We start from the raw sequence: 20,000 nt of genomic DNA on the forward strand, positions 1-20,000 counted from the left end.
TGGAGGTAGAAATCGGAGGACGGGCTCATTGTAATGCATGGCATGAGGAGTGGTATCAAACACGTGTGATGATACCATTCCTCATTCCGTTCCATGCATTACAATGAGCCTGTCCTCCACCAGCATCCCATGGGCTGTCTGAGAGAAATGGTTTCATGTTTACAGTGAAGGGATATGATGTTTCCATTTTTTAGCCTCCTGCCTTTTTGTTAGAAATTGAGTTTAAGAACAAGAATACTGTATGGAACGTGACCAGGAAACTAGCATTATTACCAAGCAGGTTTATCACTGTATGAATTGCAGCATCTTATTTCCCAAGAGATATACACATTATTTGAAAAACTAAATACATCCTTCCGAATGTATTTCTTAACCTCTATCTCCAAAGTAAAGCCCTAATTTGCAGTTAGAAAATTACAGTAATAACATCCCTACACACCCAAAGCCCCACAGGTTCATTACCAAAGAAACATCACAAGAACACACACATACTCCCCATAGACCCACGGACACACAGCCTCGTCCTTCTCACTAGCACATGTACTGCAGAGGAGGCTGGTGGAGGCAGAAATAGAGGAGAGACTCATTGTAATGCATGGAACCGAATGAAGACACGTGTTTGATAACATTCCACATTCCATTCAATGCATTAAAATGAGCCCGTGCTCCGATTCCTACCTCCACCAGCCTTCACTGTTGTAATCTACTACACCACTGCTGCTAGGGCTCCTTGTAAGTCTTTTAAATTAATGTCTTCTAATCTCTCGCTAATGGGAGACATAGTCCAACTGCAATCACTGCCTCATCTCCTCTACCTGTTGCACATGGATTGTTTATAAAGGATCTTACAAGACCAAGAACCTGAGGATGCGTTGTTGTTAGTCCCCTGCTGTGTTTAACAGCCCCTTTTTCCTCTGTGGTGTAAATGACATGAAGATGGCAAAAGGGGTCTTATAGTGTATAGCATACAGCCTTACCTTAGTGTGTGTATAATAGCATATATACCCTCTCCCTCCAACGACACCTAGATGGAATGATCAGCAAGAGTGCACACATTGCTATTGACTTCACTGCGATTTCTACAGAGGAAGTTGCATTTTAATATCTGGCATCACATCTGCTGGAGTAGTGAAGAAGCAGTGTAAGAAAAAAAAATTCTGATTTGCCCGCAGGCTGGTTATTCTCAGATGAAGAGGCACTCTCAGCGTATTGTATGTATTGACGGAAACCCCCGAAATCCTCACCAATCAATTATTTTTGTTTTTTCTTTTCCTACAACCCATGAGATTACATTTTCTGCTTGGCTGAAAAAACTATTTAGAGCAGCTTATTTAACTCTTAGAGGTTCGTTTTTATTCTCCTATTTCAGTTTTACTGGTGTGATTTCTCTCCCAGCCAAAACAGCCGATCGATGGATGGCTGCCTCACTGCAACCAGATCGTCATGAATCAGAGCAAACGATCATTGGCCCTTTTAAATATGCCTCAACATTAATTTAAGGGCCTAGTAATTCACTCCACACTTTCCCCTGGTAATGGAAGGGGCACATTGACCATAATATAATATATATAATATATGCCATTTAGCTGACACTTTTATCCAAAACGACTTACATTGCAGTGAGGGCATATATTTCAGTATATATGGTCCCAGCAGGAATCAAACCCACAACCTAAGCGTTGTTAGCGCCAATGCTCTACCAACTGAGCCACAGAGGACCACAACCTAAGCGTTGTTAGCGCCATGCTCTACCAACTGAGCCACAGAGGACCACAACCTAAGCGTTGTTAGCGCCATGCTCTACCAACTGAGCCACAGAGGACCACAACCTAAGCGTTGTTAGCGCCATGCTCTACCAACTGAGCCACAGAGGACCACAACCTAAGCGTTGTTAGCGCCATGCTCTACCAACTGAGCCACAGAGGACCAGAGTGTCATCCAACCTTACTGGAGTGCAGAACTTGGCAGCTCAGACCTCATTTAGACGTCTCACTGGCTCTTGTTTGTGGCTGTCATATATTTATCCTTTATTGGTCATCCTTCCTCAACATATCACACCATTGTCTGTCCTCATCTTAAAAGGAAATTTGAGTAACACTTTATTATCAAGTCCCTTTTAAGCTATCTACTTGGTCATTATTAAGAAATATGGTAACAATTAGCTGGTTTGTTGTACGTATTTCAAATAATTCAACATATAATGGTACCATTTGGTACCAAAATGTTATGTCATTTCGAAGTGTAGTATTTCAAAGTTAAATGTGTTATAGATTTGCTATATAATTGTTTGCTTTGCCTCTTTTTATTATCTTTGGCTTGTATTGACAAATTGATGTTGGACCATTATTTTTGAATTACAGTGGCTTCGGAAAGTATTCAGACCCCTTCACCTTTTCCACATTTTGTTGTGTTATAGACTCTATTTAAAATGGATTAAATAAAACATTTTGCCTTCAATCCACACACATTACCCCATAATGACAAAAACACGTTTTTGGAAGTTTTAAATACAGAAATACCTCATGTACATAAGTATTCAGACCCTTTTCTATAACACTCTTAAATTGAATCCATCTGAGTGTAAGGATAATAGTTCATGAATATCTTCTGTTTTTATAGTCTCTGGTTTGCATAGGAATCAATTACACACTGTGTGGATTAGGATGTCACTACCAACTCAGCAAATTTCATCATTTTCTCTTGATCCTGACAAACTCCCCAATCCTTGCCAGTGACAAACATACCAATAACATGATGCAGCTACCACTATTCTTCACATGAGGGATGGTGCGGAAACTGCATTGCAGGTGCTGGATTTGCACTAAACTTAATGCTCTATAGTAAAACCAAATAAATACATTTCTAGCCACTTTCCTTGCTGAATTCATTGTTGCATACACAATTATGGATGTGAAATTGATTATTTTCCATTAAGGGATTATTTTTGGCTACTTGGTTATAGACCCAGGCCTCAGGGTAGCATTCCTGAGCAGTTTTGTTCCTCTCCATTTGCTCAGTTTGTAATGACAACCTGATCCACACAGTGTGTAATTGATTCCTATGCAAATCAGAGACCCTATAAAAACGATAAAAAAATAAATTAAAAAAAAGATATTAATTCCAAAATCACATGAACTATTATCCTTGCATTAAGATGTGGACTCAATTCAACTTATTGAGTGACCTGTTGATGACATTTTTGCATTTCAGCTCATTTTAAGAGTGTCATAGAAAAGGATCTGAATACTTATGTAAATGACGTATTTCTGTATTTCAATTTTAATACATTTCCAGAAATGTCTAAAAATGTATTTTCACTTTGTCCTTATGGGGTATTGTGTGTGGATTGATAGCAAAAAAAGTAATCTAAATTTTAAATTGAGTCTATAACACAACAAAATGTGGAAAAAGTGAAGGGGTTTGAATACTTTCCGAAGCCACTGATTTCAATTTTCATGCCTGGTTGTTGTAGCATGCCACTTATATTATGTAGAATAACAACATGAAATAGAATGCCATATGACTTTTATATTTCAGCAGGCTGTGTCTAAGCTGCTTTTCCCCTTAGAAGGGAAGACTTGCTGATGAAACTAAAATGAGACCAGGCCAGAGAGAGATAGTGGCCTTGTTAAGGAAATAGTCTAATTAAAGAATAACTTTCCCCATCTCAGTCCTATCGCTGTTGAAATCGTTTTTCCATCTTTATCCTGCCCACTCTAGTAGTGTCTAATGTTCATGTTGAGATTTCAGCTTGTTTTTCTTGCCAGCTCTCCCTGGCTGGTGGTATTACTCCCCTGACAGATTCACAGCCAGTGTGCTTAAGGTGAAAAATGTTCTTTTACTGAAGTGATATGTTCTTTGTGGGCCAAGTACTCTGGTACAGGAGGGAATTTCGTGCTAGTTAATACAGGGTACATTGTCAGTTTACTGCAGACTTTGGTTTGTTTCTAATCCTGAAGACTGGAATAAGGGGTTGACTTGTACTTTGAAAAAAAATGTGGTTCTTTAGTTGAATGTCCCCTACTCACTCCTTTCATGTATAGTATATTGAACAACAGTCTACTTACTTTATTGAGGCAGAACATGGAGGCAAACCATGCTCACAGTCATGTCTACAGCACCTGCTCTCTGTAGCATGCATGTGCACACACATACGCACACACACTTACAGTTAAAGGCCCTCTTCTCATAAAAGCCTCCAACAACCATGAGAGCGCTGGAGCGTCTGTGTGCTCGCCTGACGCCCGGGGTGGGAACAGCTGGAGGAGAACATGGGCCAGTCACCCAGAGACGGCTGGGTAACGCCCCGAGGAACGGTTCTCATTATCCCTTTTTAGAAAGGCATTTTAAGGCCATTGGCAAAACAGTTGAGGCCTCAGCTCAGCTTTCACTTCCCAACATCTCTGTCCAAACTGCTTCTTCTCCAATTCCTCCAGTGTTTGAGGAGATTTTGTAGATAGATGTAGTAATAACTATTTTTTTGTCAATGAAGTGTTTTTATTTTTCAATATGACATTATGCAATCACATAACATTAATAACAATAAAAACATAACACACAACGGGAGAAAACATGACGTAGTAATGACTCTACGTAGTAATGACATTATCCACAGACCCTGTGTATTCAATTGCTAAGACACAGGATTTGCAGAGGTTCATAACTTACTTATTAAAACCTAGACTACAGTCCTGTGATAACAAGGTCGAGATGACGTCTCGTAAGTCTCTAAGGCTGTTGACAGTTAAACTAGGCAAATACATCACTTCTTTCATCATGCTCCTGACAGTTATAACAAGGGAACAGGGACTTGGGTGCTGATAAGCCCAAAGCCACATTGTAGCAGAGCCATCAGCGTTCACGCACTGTATTTGTGGTGTTATAGTGGCAGAATTTCAATTCTGCCCCAATCTTCTTAAGTTTACCATCCCCTGGAAGGAAAATGGCTGTGAGCTCTGTGGAATGTCAGCTCTGAGGTGTCAAAGCTGTGATGTCATCAGTTTGGATGTAATAAGATCGATTGTGGTTGGGTCTCCTTCTCAACAGCTCCTAATTTAAATACTGTGGTTTTTAGGGTGATAAAAAAAGCAGAGGTCAGGGAAAAGCTCTTTCTCTTTTCCTGTGTCCTAGTGTGGGGTTACCATCATGTTGTGAGTAGCATTGTTTTGAATGACCAGTGGTCATCTCTCTATCTCTCTCTCTATTAGGATGTAACATTTCTCTATGAAGTATTCACTTTGTAATAGTATAAGTATACAGTATTATTAAAGCCTCACTAGATTCATTCTATTTGACCTTTCTTGCACTAATTCAGATAAACTCAACAATTCTTTACACATAGTGAGTCAGATTATCAATATGAGATATGTTTTGCTATTAACAAAATATAGCCAAAAGTCTCTTCATGTGGAAACTGATATTAATTTAAATCCATCTACAGTTTGTGTGTGCACATGCATGGGTGGAGGCTATTGATTTATGCTTTTGTGAGCAATGCCGAAAAAGCTAGACCAGTCCATATACAGTATCAGATATTCACTTTTGTACAGACCTGCTTACTTAGTTTTTTGCCTGCCAGCAGTTTTGTTAAATTGATGGCATAAACTCCAAAAAGAGCCATTGCTATTAGATATTTCATTGTCCACTATCACACTTATTTTGATAAACGGTTGTAACGGAGGAGTCGTTAAGTATATGCTATTTTTCAGTGTCTCTCACAGACTGTTGATTCGCTGACTCTGCTGCCTGTCCACTGATGGTGGAGATTAATGGGACATGGAAACTTCTTTAGTCCTGTTTCCCTGAAATAAGATGCAGCTGATAGACACATCTGAATGGTGCTGTCTCTCTCCACAATAACCAAATGGTTTTCCAATGGAGCTGTTTGCATTGTTATGTCCCCAAATGGGCCCAATACTATTTTAGTGTTGATGGATAGAGTTGATAGTGCCTTTCTGTCTCCATTCTTTGCGACATTTACTTCAACCAAGTGTCCAATGTTTGAGTAATGATTTTGTTTTTACAGGTCAGGGAACTTTTAGACATGATTTTTATGGTTCAACACCTCACTAACAGACTTGAATAGGTCAGATTCACAGGCCAGTGCATTCCACTGATTCCTTGCTTCAGTCAACAGTGCATCATTAACTACATGTTGATGATTGTTTTCCTCAATGGTGATGACGGTAATGAATGGACTGGTTATTGGGGAAAAAACACTCATTTTTACAAATATGTTTTTGCTTTTTTACATTGTTGTTGAAAATGTGTCACAGCATTCTGAAAACATTAGTATTTAACCCCACTGAGTATATTTCCTGACATCACAAGCAGAGCATTTGAGCTGAGAGATTTTACAGTATATTGTCATTAGACAAAACTACTCCCAGTGATGAAAATACTCATGATGACTTGACAGGAATTATTCTCTCATTCTTTCTGTTTAACTCTCTGCCTCCGTCTGCCTCTGTCTCTGTTTGTCTTTCTCTCTTCTCTCCTCACTCCATCCATCTCTCCTCTCCTCTCCTCCAGAGATGCCCAGTCAGACGGAGACAGCCCCTCAGAGCACAGTGAGCCTATATTGGCTGTCAACAACAATGGTGGCGGAGGGACTGGTGGGAGCCGCGATGGAGAGCGACCAGGGTGAGAATTGGCAGGGGCAAGCCTTTCTGTCTTGTTTGTGTGAGGTAGGGTATGGGTGCATGCAATTTTGAGATTTATTCAATGGAGACAAGTCTCTTATTTTGCAGGAATCCCTTTAAACACCCCACTGAATTTATGATATCACCTCTGCCTCGGCCTCATTCGGTTTAATTCACATATTGACATTGGACTCTCCCATGTTGCTTACAACAATCAGTGGTATACAGTACACACACACACACACACACACACCCTGCTGCTGAACACATTTCAGGTCATCTAACAACTTTGCCACTTATCCAGTATTTAATCCCTGTGTGTGTGTGTGTGTGTGTGTGTGTGTGTGTGTGTGTGTGTGTGTGTGTGTGTGTGTGTGTGTGTGTGTGTGTGTGTGTGTGTGTGTGTGTGTGTGTGTGTGTGTGTGTGTGTGTGTGTGTGTGTGTGAGAGAGAGCTCTCATCCACATGGGCCTTATCAGCCTTGACCATGCTTCTCTGTGTTTCTCAGGAGCAGCAGGGCCCCCTTGAGGTCTGACAGGGACATGGGCCTCATGAACGCTGTGGGTCTCCAGCCCCGCCACCCTGCCCCCTCGGTGACCTCACAAGGCACCCAGACGCTTGTCCCCCAGCTGCACAATGCCCAAACCCAGACAGACCGAGACCCACAGTTGCCCAGTACCTCCCAGTCTTCACAAGCCACAGACGGTAATGGTCAGCATCTACCTATACTGTATCTCGCCTCCCAATCCCTTCAGCTATTTGACTTTCAGGTAGCTCAGCTGCCCCCATCCATTGTTTCCATTTTACACTGCATACAGTAGAGCTGTGTCAACCATCATATCTTAGGTATCAAGTCTGGTTAAGTCAGCCTCAAATGAATCACAGCACTATTTAGTATTCCATGCACAATGTACAAAGAGCCCATGGCATCCCTCAAGCATGCTTTAAGCACTTTCACAAATTACAAATTAGGTCATTTTCAGGATGATGCTCATTTGCCAATTGTCATTGATTGAGCAAGTGAACTGTGGAAATCACGATTTAGTTTGTGTGATTAACGATTACAGTAAACTATCTACCCTTGTAGATTAGCCTAGCATTGGTGGTGGTGATCATGATAACAATGTAATATCAAAGATCAACATATTACCTCACCTCCATCAATGTATTCACAACCTGGTTCAATTATACTTTACAACATCCATGCTGCTCTGTTCTGTTTTTACAATTATTCGCTGTGTTGTTATTAATGGGGAATTTGTACGGGTACGTTTAGGTACGTTTAGGACCTAAACAGAGCGTTTACAACTTAATTCTGAACAATGTTTAACAGCAGAAAACAGTCTGCCTTGACCTCATTTCAGGAGAGGAGAGGAGAGGAGGCTTATAGTATCTGGAAACAGGAAGTAAACACAGTTCTTATTTGAGACTCTCAAGCCCCCTTAATTGCCTTTGGTTCCTCCGTCAGTTGGAAAGGATAATTAGAGTCCGTTGGTCGTCGTCTCCCCTCTACACACACACACACACACACACACACACACACACAGTCTCTGCATAAGGAACTCAGGAAGGGATCTTAACAGATCACAGAAACGGATGTCGAGAAGATATTGGGTCTCGTCCAAAAAGACACTCACTGGGGGCCCCAGAAATATTATTACATCATTACAGCATCTCTGTGTTTCCCAGTTGCACCTCTGGGAACTGGAGTACAATCAGAGAAAATTAGAACTGGGTGGCACCATTTTGTCTCTGCCTTTTAAGATAATGTGCCCCCTCTTTTGATGGGCTTTTGATAGTTGTGTGGGTTTTCATAGACTCATAACGCATAATACAGTACACAGGGGTCCATTTCCTCATTCTTGTAATGTTGTACACATTGTATTACTGGATGTTTCAGGCATTTACAAACATTACTACCCCTCCATTATACTCATCACTGATGAATGATGAAAACAATAAGCACTGGTACCAGGCAAGGCTTCGAAAGCTTTCATGATAAACCTTTTTTTTTATTTTCAATTTTGTTCTTTTGTGATGTTGACCAGTGTAATGGTTGACTGGTATTGCCTTACATCAGGTATTGTCATTCTAACGCGATGCCGCTTCGCCTGAACTCCTGATGGAGTAGGGATGCCTGCCAAAGGAGAGATGAGGCATTGGGAATGCGCCTCTGCACATCAATGAATGTAAAACAACATTGTGCCCCTCAAGCATATCCTTGTTCAGCAAACACTGCTTTACTGTACGTGTGTTCATTTGAAACGGATTAGCACTGACGTGATAAATAGATATTTTTATGTTGGCCAGAGGAACCATTGCATACCTATAGTGCAGTGTTTATGCCTTGGTTTGACAGTGGAGAGACTTTGCCATCCTGACTTGCCAGGTCATTGTTTTCAAATTGACAAATCCATGTTTAGCTTATGGAAAACACTGCAGTCCTGATTTTTTTTTAAATTTCATTAATAAAGCCCACCTCCCATACATCTATCAAAGAATCTGAAGAAAGAACTTTAGGAGGTAAACAAACCAACCAACCACCACTTCTGTGTTGCACCCTATCAACAAAGGCAATACGTTGGTAAAGTGGAACGTCACTAGAGAGACGCAAACAAACATTCAGTGCTGCAAAACTGACATCAACATTTTTATATTTGACTGTCAAACTTGATCCCACCATAATAAAATTGACTAGTGTTCATTCCCCATCATCCCCATACCATAACACATCTCAAATATCAAATAAAGATGTTATCTCTCAAAAAATAGCTATCACTTTACCAGCGTATATATATACTAGATTTTTTAGCTAGATTGTTGAACGTCATAAAATTTATTTTTATATATTCGAGACGTGTGCTAGTACAAGTAACTTGGATAACTGTGACCAGTCGCTAATATAGCTGAAAACCAATTTTGCACACTGTCTCAGTTTCAGGGATCATGGGGAAAGCGAAATAATTGAACACATTAAATAATATTATGGTTGGAGTACATTTAGCGGCCAAATGTTTCCATTTTCATGTCAGTTTTTCAGCACTGACCGGCTGTCTCCAGTGACATTCCACTTTACCAGTGTATTAGCCCAGCTCTGGTGAGCATCCCTGCCCCCTCTCCAGCCAGCCTCCCTGTGCGTGAGGGAGAGTGTGAGACACAAGGTGACACTTTCCACCTGCTGTCATTAAGGCAGCGCCACACCTCAGAGATCCCCCTGATGTGATGTCTCCCAGGGGTCACCTAAATCAGTCTCCTCTAATTTGGCAGACAGGACAGGAGGGTGACAATGCCAGAGCGCTGAGCAGCGTGATTAAACCAAATGATCATTTCTCCCACGGAGAGACCGCAGGGATAGGATCAGCTCCGTGGTTCCCCACAGCGCTGAGGCTGAGGCTGAGGCTGAGGCTTTGTGTGTGTTTGTGTGTGTGTGTGTGTGTGTGTGTGTGTGTGTTCGTGTTTGTGTGTGCGTGTGCGCGTGCGTGTGTGTGTGGGGGGGGGACCTTCCCTCAACAGCTCCCTGTATTTATGGGCCACGCTTGGGAGGTGACACAGGGCAGTGGCAATAAAGGAGATGCTCTCTTATTCCACATAAAGATGATTTAAATTAGGCGGCCTGCTGTTCAAAGGGGACATGAATAAAAGCAGGTTGAGATGGTGGGTATTTTACTGAGCAGCTTCAGTAGAGGACAGTCAGGACAACGGTACTGTTAAAATGAGTAGAAAGAACTTGTGGTCTGTCACATAATTATTTTTGTCTTATGAAATTCTTGTTTATGTCATCTGAATTACACAGATATAACTGTCTTTCTGTTTAGTGAGGGGGATATTGTTAGGACATTTTCAGCTTTCCCTCAGTCACACAAGTATATGGCAATTGTCACTTCATGTACTGTACCCCCCATGGATTTGTAGCTATCAATCTACTGCTGTAAAGCATACACTCTTAAAATACTGTTCTGTTGAGTTAGCGAGCAGACAGGTGACAGGTGACTGACACCAGGAGTGCTGCTAGTGGCCTTGTGCCGTCAGACCATCTGATAGAGGACCGGTGCCCACTCTGACAGCTCCTCTATCCAATCTCCTAATGCCATGCAAGTTTTCAATGCGATCTCCCCAGACTTCGACCTTGTGGATTTGAATAATTTCTAGAGATGAAATTCATCTAGAGATGAATGAAAGTCAATGTCACAAACAGATATCCGCCATTTTGGAAGTGTAAGACAACACGTATCACAGAAGCTGCCTTTGCCAGATTTTGCATCATTAATTTGACTTTTCTCATCTCCAACACTTGCGTTGGGCAGCCACCCAATGTGGGCTTTCATCCTTCCACCTCACAGATGGAGCAGCAAAATACCACCATCTAATCCTCTCCCCCTCACTGTGACTAAAGATGTGTTTAGGAAGCATGTTGGAGGGATACGGTTCAACAGATCACAGGCTTCTCCTCCTTACTTCTATTCACTCACTGGGAGTGAAACCAAGTTATATAAAGCATTCTCATTGTATAGGCCTACTGTATAGTATGGAGTTAGTGTTTGGAGGATTTAGTGAGGAATTGTCCTTATACGTTTTATTTCATTACATTAAAAAGGGTAGACTGCTGATATCAGCTTGGATATAGTTCATTTGAGCGAGTGATGATCACGTCTTTTAGAATAATATATGTTGTTGTTTGTTATACTGAATGACAACAAAACTATTACCATTATCTTTAACTGTTAGTCATTGCTTACATCAAATACAACATTTTAAAATCAAATAACATTTTAATAGCTTTTTAGGCATTGTACTGAATGACATTTGTCATTCAACTTTGTCGACAACTTTTTTGTGACAGTTGGTAGCCGATTGTGAAAAGGTGGAATTATCAATATTTTGAGAGAAAGTTACTGACCTTCCTGCTGAGTGGGATGCGTTCCAGAATGGCCTTTAAATGTTTGTTATACCGAATAACATTGATAAAAATCCAAGTTTGAGGTTGAAGTAATTCAAGCATAGCAAAGTCATGATGTATAATGTTATTTTCCCATATTGATGTAAACCTTCATAAAAGAATGCCAAGAGGGCAAATGTATAGTTAAATTTAGCATTTTTCACCATGAATATTTCTGGATAGATACATGAGCAAGGGTTAAGTAACCTAATGAAATGTTGACACATGTTTGCATTTTTTAATGAAATTGATCATCTTGGGATGCAGATATGACACATCTTGTCTTTGGTCCACTATTATAGAAGATTAAAGCTTACAAATAGAACTAAATGTATCATCTCTCTCACAACAAACAGCATTTTAACGTTTACTGTGTTGTTTCCCCCTCCTGTAGGTGGTGTGAGTATCCCTGCCCAAGGCAGCAGCACAGAGATGGTCCCTGAGACCCCCCCACACACGGTGCACCAGGAAGACGGGGGGCCAGAGGAGCTCTCCATAGAGACTAGAACAATCACCACTAACCCAGGTAACCTCAATCAGAGATTAACACCAGGCCCTCTACACTTCTGTACAAACAGCTAACCTTTTCAATGTACGATATGAATACAACTTAATTGAAATTTGATTGATGTCTCTGGGATTGTGATATGCAACTGAATATTGAGATTAAAAGAGGAGATGTGAAAGCTCCAGGTGAAATCGTTGGTAGCTTGAGTCAATGGTAGATCTCACACACATACTTGCCATGAGTGCATGTAAACTTCATTCCATCATATCATTAGATTAGATTAGATTCAACTTTATTGTCATTGTGCAGAGTACAAGTACAGAGACAACGAAATGCAGACCGATCAACGGGGCTAGTTGCCTGTGATAAATGAGCTCAGTCCTTGTTGAGTGGTGATCAGCACCACTCACTGTCTCCTTATTCTGATAATTAGGAAACAGAGGGAGGCCTCCGCCTCTCCTTTCCTCCTTCCCACGTCGTTCTCCTCCCTTCATTAATCCCGTTAACGAGGAGACCTTTGTAGGGCCAGCACCGCATTATTACTGCTGGGATTACAGCCTAGAGATCACCACCCCTAGGTAGATGCACTCACAGATTTATTTCACTCCTGTGAATGGAATTTACTGTGTAGACCACTCATTATCGTAATTTGCCTGTGAATTACAATGGTCATAAATTGTGTGAAGAGTGTGTGACTCAAACATACCCTTGTCAATTTACCTAGGGAAAAGAGAGCAGCAAAAACATCCAGTCTCTGGTTTCACTCCAAAATAGAGATGTTTTGTACTTCAGAATTTCAATTGCATTTTTAGTGCCTTAAAAAAAATGCAGAAGGACACCTTCTTTTTTTTGTGTAGTGAGGGGAAGAATACATTCAATGCAAAAAGCGCTGTACCATGTTCATATCCTGAATATTTTAAGCTTTGGATGGCACAGGGTTTCTGCATGACTGTTTTTCTCTCCATGTTTCTTTTTCAGGCATCGTTTTCGACACAGATGACATTGTGAGTTTGTTTGTTGAGTCACAGGAGAGTGTCTGAGTGACAGACAAGCCTCACGCTCCTCTGATCTGTCAGCCTACCGTTCCATTGCATCGCCAGAGATGCCGCCGACTCACCCTCTTGCTTTCATTCCCGTGTTGTCAAGTGTGATTGTAAACATTTAGTCTGTTGACATTCGCTCAGTAAGCTTTAGCTTCACATGCCGTTTCCTGCCTGCAGCTAGATATTAAGGATTGATTTATGTCGATAAACAGCCAATCATGTTGTGGAACGCCAAAGTAAAAAAAATATACTTGACACCACCTCATGGAGTTAAAGCAGGTCAAACATCTAAAAAATATAGCCTAACTTTCTCTTCCACCAAAGAGAGGTGGCATATTCTTAGCCTCTGAAAAAAAGTATTTTCTTGCCTTTCAGTACTTGGATTAGATTAAGTTTAACCAACAGTAGCTGTCTAATTACAGGCTGCTGTAATAGTGTTTTAGGAGAGGATTTTTGCAGACTATTTGAACACTAAGACATTAGCCAGCCTTGTAATTAGAGATGTTCTACCCCTGTCAGGTAATGTGGGCTTGATTATGGCTAAAGCAGATATCACCCTGCCTTACCAAATCAGTCTGAAGAGGCCCGCCTCTGTCACGTCATGCTTGCCAGTTACAGTTTTAAGACCTGCCTGTCCTCCCTCCCTGAAATACTTCATACTTTTTTGGAGCCAATTTTCAATAGCCAAGCATCTGAAAAAAATATATTTTTCCTTTGGGCAATGTAGGCTAGTTTATTGCAAACAAATCATAAGTACAGCAGTCACTGCAAATAAATGCCAATAAAAGTCAATCAAGCTGTCTAGATTATCCCATCCTCTACATACTATAGTACAGTACATAACAGCATTAACTGCAACCTACTGTTGCTCTCAACTATGGATGTGAAAAATTATCTTGTCTCGACTAATCGTCTATTTTCGTCTATTTTTTTTAGTAGTAATAGCACCACACAAGGCTTAGACGAAGCTGTAAAAAAAAAAATCACGAAAGCGATTTTAGGTAGGGAGTTCTCAAGTACATGTTCACACTCCTACTATCTACTGTACTGTACATAAAGCTCTCTACTGTACCTCAGTCCTCTCCCCTCTCTTCCTCCCTCTCTCTCTCTCCCCCACCATCCCTATCTCCCTCTCTCTCTCTCCCCCTCACCCTCCCTATCTCTCTCTCTTTCTCTCTCTCCCCCCCCCTCCAGGAGAAGCCCAGGAGCAGGGTACAGGGGAGGACGCCCTGGCACGGATCCGCAGGCTGGTCGCTGAGGGAGGCATGACGGCCGTGGTCCAGAGGGAACGGAGTACCACCATGGCCTCCATGGGCAGCTTCGGAAACAACATCATTGTCAGCCACCGCATTCACCGCGGCTCCCAGACCGGAGGGGAGTTCCTGGCTGGTGTTAGGGGCACTCAGGGCAGGGGTGGAGGTGGTTGGACGCCATTCCCCTCTCCCTCTCGCCCCCACCCCAGCACCTACCTGAGCTTCCAAGAGCCTAACACACGTATCCTGACCCCCAGCATGCATCTGAGTGACAGCTCACCTGCCATATCCGAGCCTGCCGGGGCCTATAGCAGGACAGCAGCACCCTCCCTTCACCCTCAGTTCATTACACTGGGGGTTGAGGTGGGGGAGGCGGGGGCCCCTATGGACACAGATGCCGTGTTTGAAGGCATGGGACACGGAGATGATCTAGATCTCCCCTCACCCTCTCCTTCCTCCTCCTCCTCCTCTTCTTCAACCCTCTCCCCTGTTGCCTCCCCCATCAACAACAACAACTATGGCAACAGCGGTAGCTACCATGGAGACCTGTACAGCAGATAGACAATCATGCACTGACCATGTCCTGATCTCCATGGAGAAGAATCTTCTCTCTTTTGCCTTATTGCCATGACTACTGTATAGTACTGGTTTTCCTTGAGGCTTCCACTCTGAACGAAGAAATGAAGCAGACATTTCAAGCAGCAAAACATTGCCAGTATTGTTCACTGTAGTGCTTGGTCTTGTTCTTAGATGCTGTGTTGTTTCATGTACTCTGAACTCAATTAGAGACTGTCCTTGTCTAATGTGAGTGCAACCATCCACAGCCATGATCATTCCATGTTGGAGGGGACTGAATGACTCTTTATAATCAGGGTTTAGATCTGTGGTTTTCTAATGGGACCCGGGACCAAATTAAACGATCAAATTGCAACCTTCTGCTATACTGTGTACATTTAGCAATATATACTGTGGTTGAAACATTTTGCATCCCTTTTTGGATTATTGAAACCGTGCCCCGTGCTTGCAATTAGCAAACCCACAGTTATACAGAAGCATATTTTATAACCGGTCACATTGGTTCGATGTTATTATGAACATCGATTGACAGGTCTTGTTTTGTTTTTTTAAATACGTTTTTGAATGATATTTATTGTGTGAGAGAGGTTTGTCAGTCATGTTGTATTGTAGTATCAGAACAAAAGGCCATTGCCTGAGTGTGTGGGTGTGGGTGTGGGTGGGGAGGGTAGGTAGGTAGGTAAAGTGTATTTTGCTTTGTGATGGAATTTGATCTCTTCCATTTCATATTCCCATTTACACACATATCAGTTCCTCCCTGTGTCACGCAAAAAAATACTCTATTAGCACCAACAATAACAGACGCATCATTTCTCCTCTAGATCCAGCATGGTACAGTATGCTCTATTCTAAGGCTATTCACCTTGGGTCTCTGCCCCCTAGGGTCTATGGAGTTTGAAAGAGAGCCACTACATAATGCATTTTACATGAGGAAGGCTCTCTCTAAACTGTCCGGTCTGCCTGCGACTAGCCACCCTTGTGCCTTGAGGATTGTGTTGTTGTGACAGAGAGGCAGTTGAAGGAGGTACACGCCGTTGGGTTGATGATGCGTGCAGCATTCAGACTCCCGACAGGGACACACACAGCTGTCTGGGTCTCAATGGTTGTTGCAGCATTGTCAGGTTTCGCTCTCTTTTAATCATGTTTTATAAAATATAGATATTATAATGTTTAAAGTGTTTTGTTGTTTCTAGAAAAAAATGTTGAATTTGGAAAGGAATCTCTGACTCTAGGTTGAAAGCTTCACTAGAAGCATGGTTTTTACCTTGTTTTTTTTCTCTCTCTTTTTTCACGAGAAAGTATGCTTTTTAACTATGTATTATTGTTGAGTTTATTTATTCATATTCTACGAAAGATGTAAAGAAAGATATGCCACTTTTAAAGTGATGCTATGGGACAATTTGTATCATTTCTGCCTATAGTTATGAAATTCAGCCAAGCTAGAAAGTGATAGTAAAAACGGCTGCCTACAGCTCCATAATATTGGTGCTGATAAACAGGGAATCTGTGGCTGAACACAGTGATTCATAGATTATATTTATGTGAACTAAACATTGACCATCCAGGGCCCAAAACGTGAGGTTTAAAAAGGAAGATATATTTTTTGTTGTAACACGTTTGCCCTCATGCTATTGTGTAATGTTTTTGTATACTGTACAGCTGATCAATTACTTCAACTGTGTTGACCCACATTTTAATTGGTGTGCCAATATGGCTTGTAATGACTTATTTAATGTTAAGGTCAATACTATAGCACATTACCCCTCAAAAACATCTTGAGAGAAATTCAATTTGGACAAATACGTTGTTTGAAGCCTTTAATATCTTTTTCATTTCAGTGTACTGTATGATCCATGGGAGACAATATCCTTTTGATGATATACAGTAGCCTACCAGAGAGCGGTTGGACATTTGGAGTTAATGAGTTGAGATACAGTACAGTACCAGAGAGGTAGGGAGGAAACCAGGCTGGGGTGGGGTTGGGGGTGTCTGAGACAGACAAACCCAGAGACTCGTCAGGCATCACAATGGTTCAGCCTAACCCAGATCTGTCAGAGACACTGCTCCTGAAAAGAGCCCCCTCCTCCGCTACAAAACTGGAGCAGACAGCTGACGCAGTTCCTTTTGTTTCTCTCGTACTTTTATTTTATTTTTGAGCACACTCATCTCATCTTTTGTTGTTTTTTGCTGCAGGTTTTGAACTAGTGTGAAATGTACTATTCCCTATCACCCTTTTTCTTTTGATGATGATGATGTTGATGATGTATTTAAGGGGATGTGATTGACTGCATGCTGTATCCTTGTTGGACAGGGGGATGAGGGAGATAATGTGTTCTGAACAGAGAAGAGTAGCTTTACAGTACAATACCTTCAAGCAGACGATTGTCTGTGTTGGAAGCTGTAGTGTTGAAAAGCGGATCCCTGTGGACTTCAGTCCTGCTGGGTTTAGAGGAAACAAAAACACTGATGAAAACTGCAGTGGTGGATTTGACCTCTGCTTATTATACCAATCTGTACTTCCACACACGTTGTGTTGGACAAGCTCAATTTTTCAAGCTTTCATCATGTATCTTCTGTATCTATTAACCACTGTCAGTTCACCAACTTACTGTGAGTAGTAGGTTATCATTAGTTCAATCAACTGCGATGTCCAATTTAATTACATACTGCACCATTCTACGCACACCTCTTTCCCTGTTTTGCTGCCCATCTTGTTCCACAGAGCAGGACCTTTTATGTATGTAGTCACAATACACTTAACATGTGACCTTGAATTCTAAGGGCTGGTTTCCTGGACACAGATTAAGCCCCATGCAGAAAATGCATTTTCAATTAAGATTTTTAGTGAACATGCTTTACACTAACCACTAATATTAGTATAAGGGTTTGTGCCTCTGAATCAGCAGCACAGTCAAACAGCACAGCCTTTGTCTCACAAGTAATCACAACAAACATTACACTGCCACTTTGTCCTACAGATGATAACATAATTTGTTTCTGCAGCAGATTGTAAAGTACCATGTCATTCTGATTGATAGGATTGATTCTGACAGGATACAAAATAGGTATGTCCATGATTGTCTGAGTTTTACTGATTAAGTTATCTCAAATAATCTCATTAAGGGTAACTTTCTTGTGACATATTTGTAAGTTTGAAAATACAGTATGTTGGTAACTTTGGGATGTACAGTACGAGCTAAACTTCCAATACGATACAATTTCCAGAAAATACAGAAGCTCATGAGCATATTCTGTTGTTACACTGACTGACCTTAGTGTATTTTTCTCACATTCATCAGTATGTGGTCTTCTGAAAGGATATATCTTCAGTGTTCCTATGTTTTTTGTATTGGATTATAGTGATTTAAAGGGTTTTCTATCTACTTTAGAGGCAACATGGAGTATAGTACAGTAGTCAGTGTACAACCAAGTGCTGTGGGAACACCAAAGATCCTTGAAAATAATCATGTTGATCATGAAAAAACAAAAAATAAAATGGAATTAAAAACAGAGAAAATGTAGTTTGTTTGTATACACACATGCTTTAGGGAGGAAGGCGAAAGAACATCAGACATTTTTGTGAAGCTCTGATTTGTGTATTTATTGCACACAAGGGTGAAGGATGCTATTTTAAGATACTAAATAGAGCCCTCTCCCTCCCTCCCACTTTCTCTCATCTCTCTCTCTCTCTCTCTAGGAAGAGAAAGACTTGAAACTTCAAATGTCAGCAATTAGACCTTTGGCTGCGTTAGTAGTGCCAAAATCATGTGATCAGTGTCTCTGCCCCCTGAAACCACCCTTAGTAGATCAGTCTAGTGTCCTTTATTCAATTGCACTACTGTATTTACTGACCTGCAGTATGAGAAATTCCACATAATATATATATATATGTTGTTTATATATATATATTTCTTTGTGCTAATACACATTTTTGTGGATGTTTCTGGGTTATTTATGGCAAGTGTTACTGGTAAACAATTTACTTCCCATCAGACAGCAACAAAGTTATCAAGCAAAATATAGTAATCAATCAATTTAGCAAATATTAGGATTGGTAAGCACTTGCATGTGTTCCCAGAATCCTTCGCTCCTTGAGAACTGAAGGTTATCATGAAACTGCATCCTTGTTTTGTTTTTTTCTCAGACTGATCTCCTACTCAAATCGTGTACCATACCTACTGTACAGTATGCGTGTTCCCAAATATGTGTCCTGGTTGACGCTTTTAACATTTTACATTTACATTTATGGGATTTAGCAGACGCCTTTATCTAAACCGACTTACAACAAATACATTTGTCTAAGTAAATCATCTATCCATCAGTCATCATAAGAAAAAGTAATCTATGCTAGGACCAGGGGCTATTGGCAGTCACAATGCTAGAAGAAGGAAGAATTTATTATTCTTTTTATTTATTTATTTAATTTATTAAATTATTATATAATAATCATATTATTATTATTTATTTACAGGAGAGTAAATAACTATACTGTCAGGTGAATACGGAAGGAGGCTGGTGGGGTGATGGAGGCACATGTTTGAGAGGATCAATTTTGAGCAGTTGCTGATCAACGCCTTTCAATACCTGTTGCATGATGGGGATAAATCTGTCTGACTTGTTCAAAAATTTTGGCTGCATGAGATTTATAAGAGTCGCAAGATTGAGGCTCACACAGTTTTTAGAGCAAGGTGCTGTGAAGCCCTGCAGTCACTCAGAGGCTGCATAGAGCAGCAAGCACCTTCATTATGGGAGGCACTTTTCATGACCAATCACAAATGTTATCTTGGCATGTGTACCTGAATCAGGAAAAGCCCTATATGCTGCAATGTCTAGACTGTAGTAGGATATAAATCACTATGGTATTTGAGAGATCTATTGATTGCACATACAGTGCCCTCCATAAGTATTGAAAAGAGGAAGCATTTAGTCTTCTTTTAGCTCTACACTCCAACAATTTGCATTACTATGGGGTCAAAGTAGACATTCTCAGCTTTAATTCAACATTTTTTAAACATACTCCGTATTTCAGGGCTCCAAAGGTATT

General features: G+C 40.9%; 1 protein-coding gene across 5 annotated transcripts in view; it reads left to right on the plus strand.

Moving 5' to 3' along the window:
- The window catches only part of LOC310801031 (muscarinic acetylcholine receptor M4-like), a gene marked incomplete at both ends in the record, with an annotated part of 96,216 nt that overhangs the window by 48,273 nt on the left and 27,943 nt on the right, over positions 1–20,000 (plus strand). For 4 of the 5 annotated variants that reach the window (XM_083664972.1, XM_083664974.1, XM_083664973.1 and 1 more), the window contains 4 exons: positions 6,532–6,642; positions 7,149–7,345; positions 11,971–12,102; positions 14,322–18,806. In XM_083664972.1, coding sequence (XP_083521098.1) covers positions 6,532–6,642; positions 7,149–7,345; positions 11,971–12,102; positions 14,322–14,941 — 1,060 coding nt within the window. Of the gene's footprint in view, positions 1–6,531; positions 6,643–7,148; positions 7,346–11,970; positions 12,103–14,321; positions 18,807–20,000 lie in introns of those variants that run through there. The other variant, XM_083664971.1, reaches the window with a different exon arrangement.

Source organism: Argentina silus (genome assembly GCF_951799395.1).
Source record: "Argentina silus genome assembly, chromosome: 2".
Lineage (NCBI taxonomy): Eukaryota > Metazoa > Chordata > Actinopteri > Argentiniformes > Argentinidae > Argentina > Argentina silus.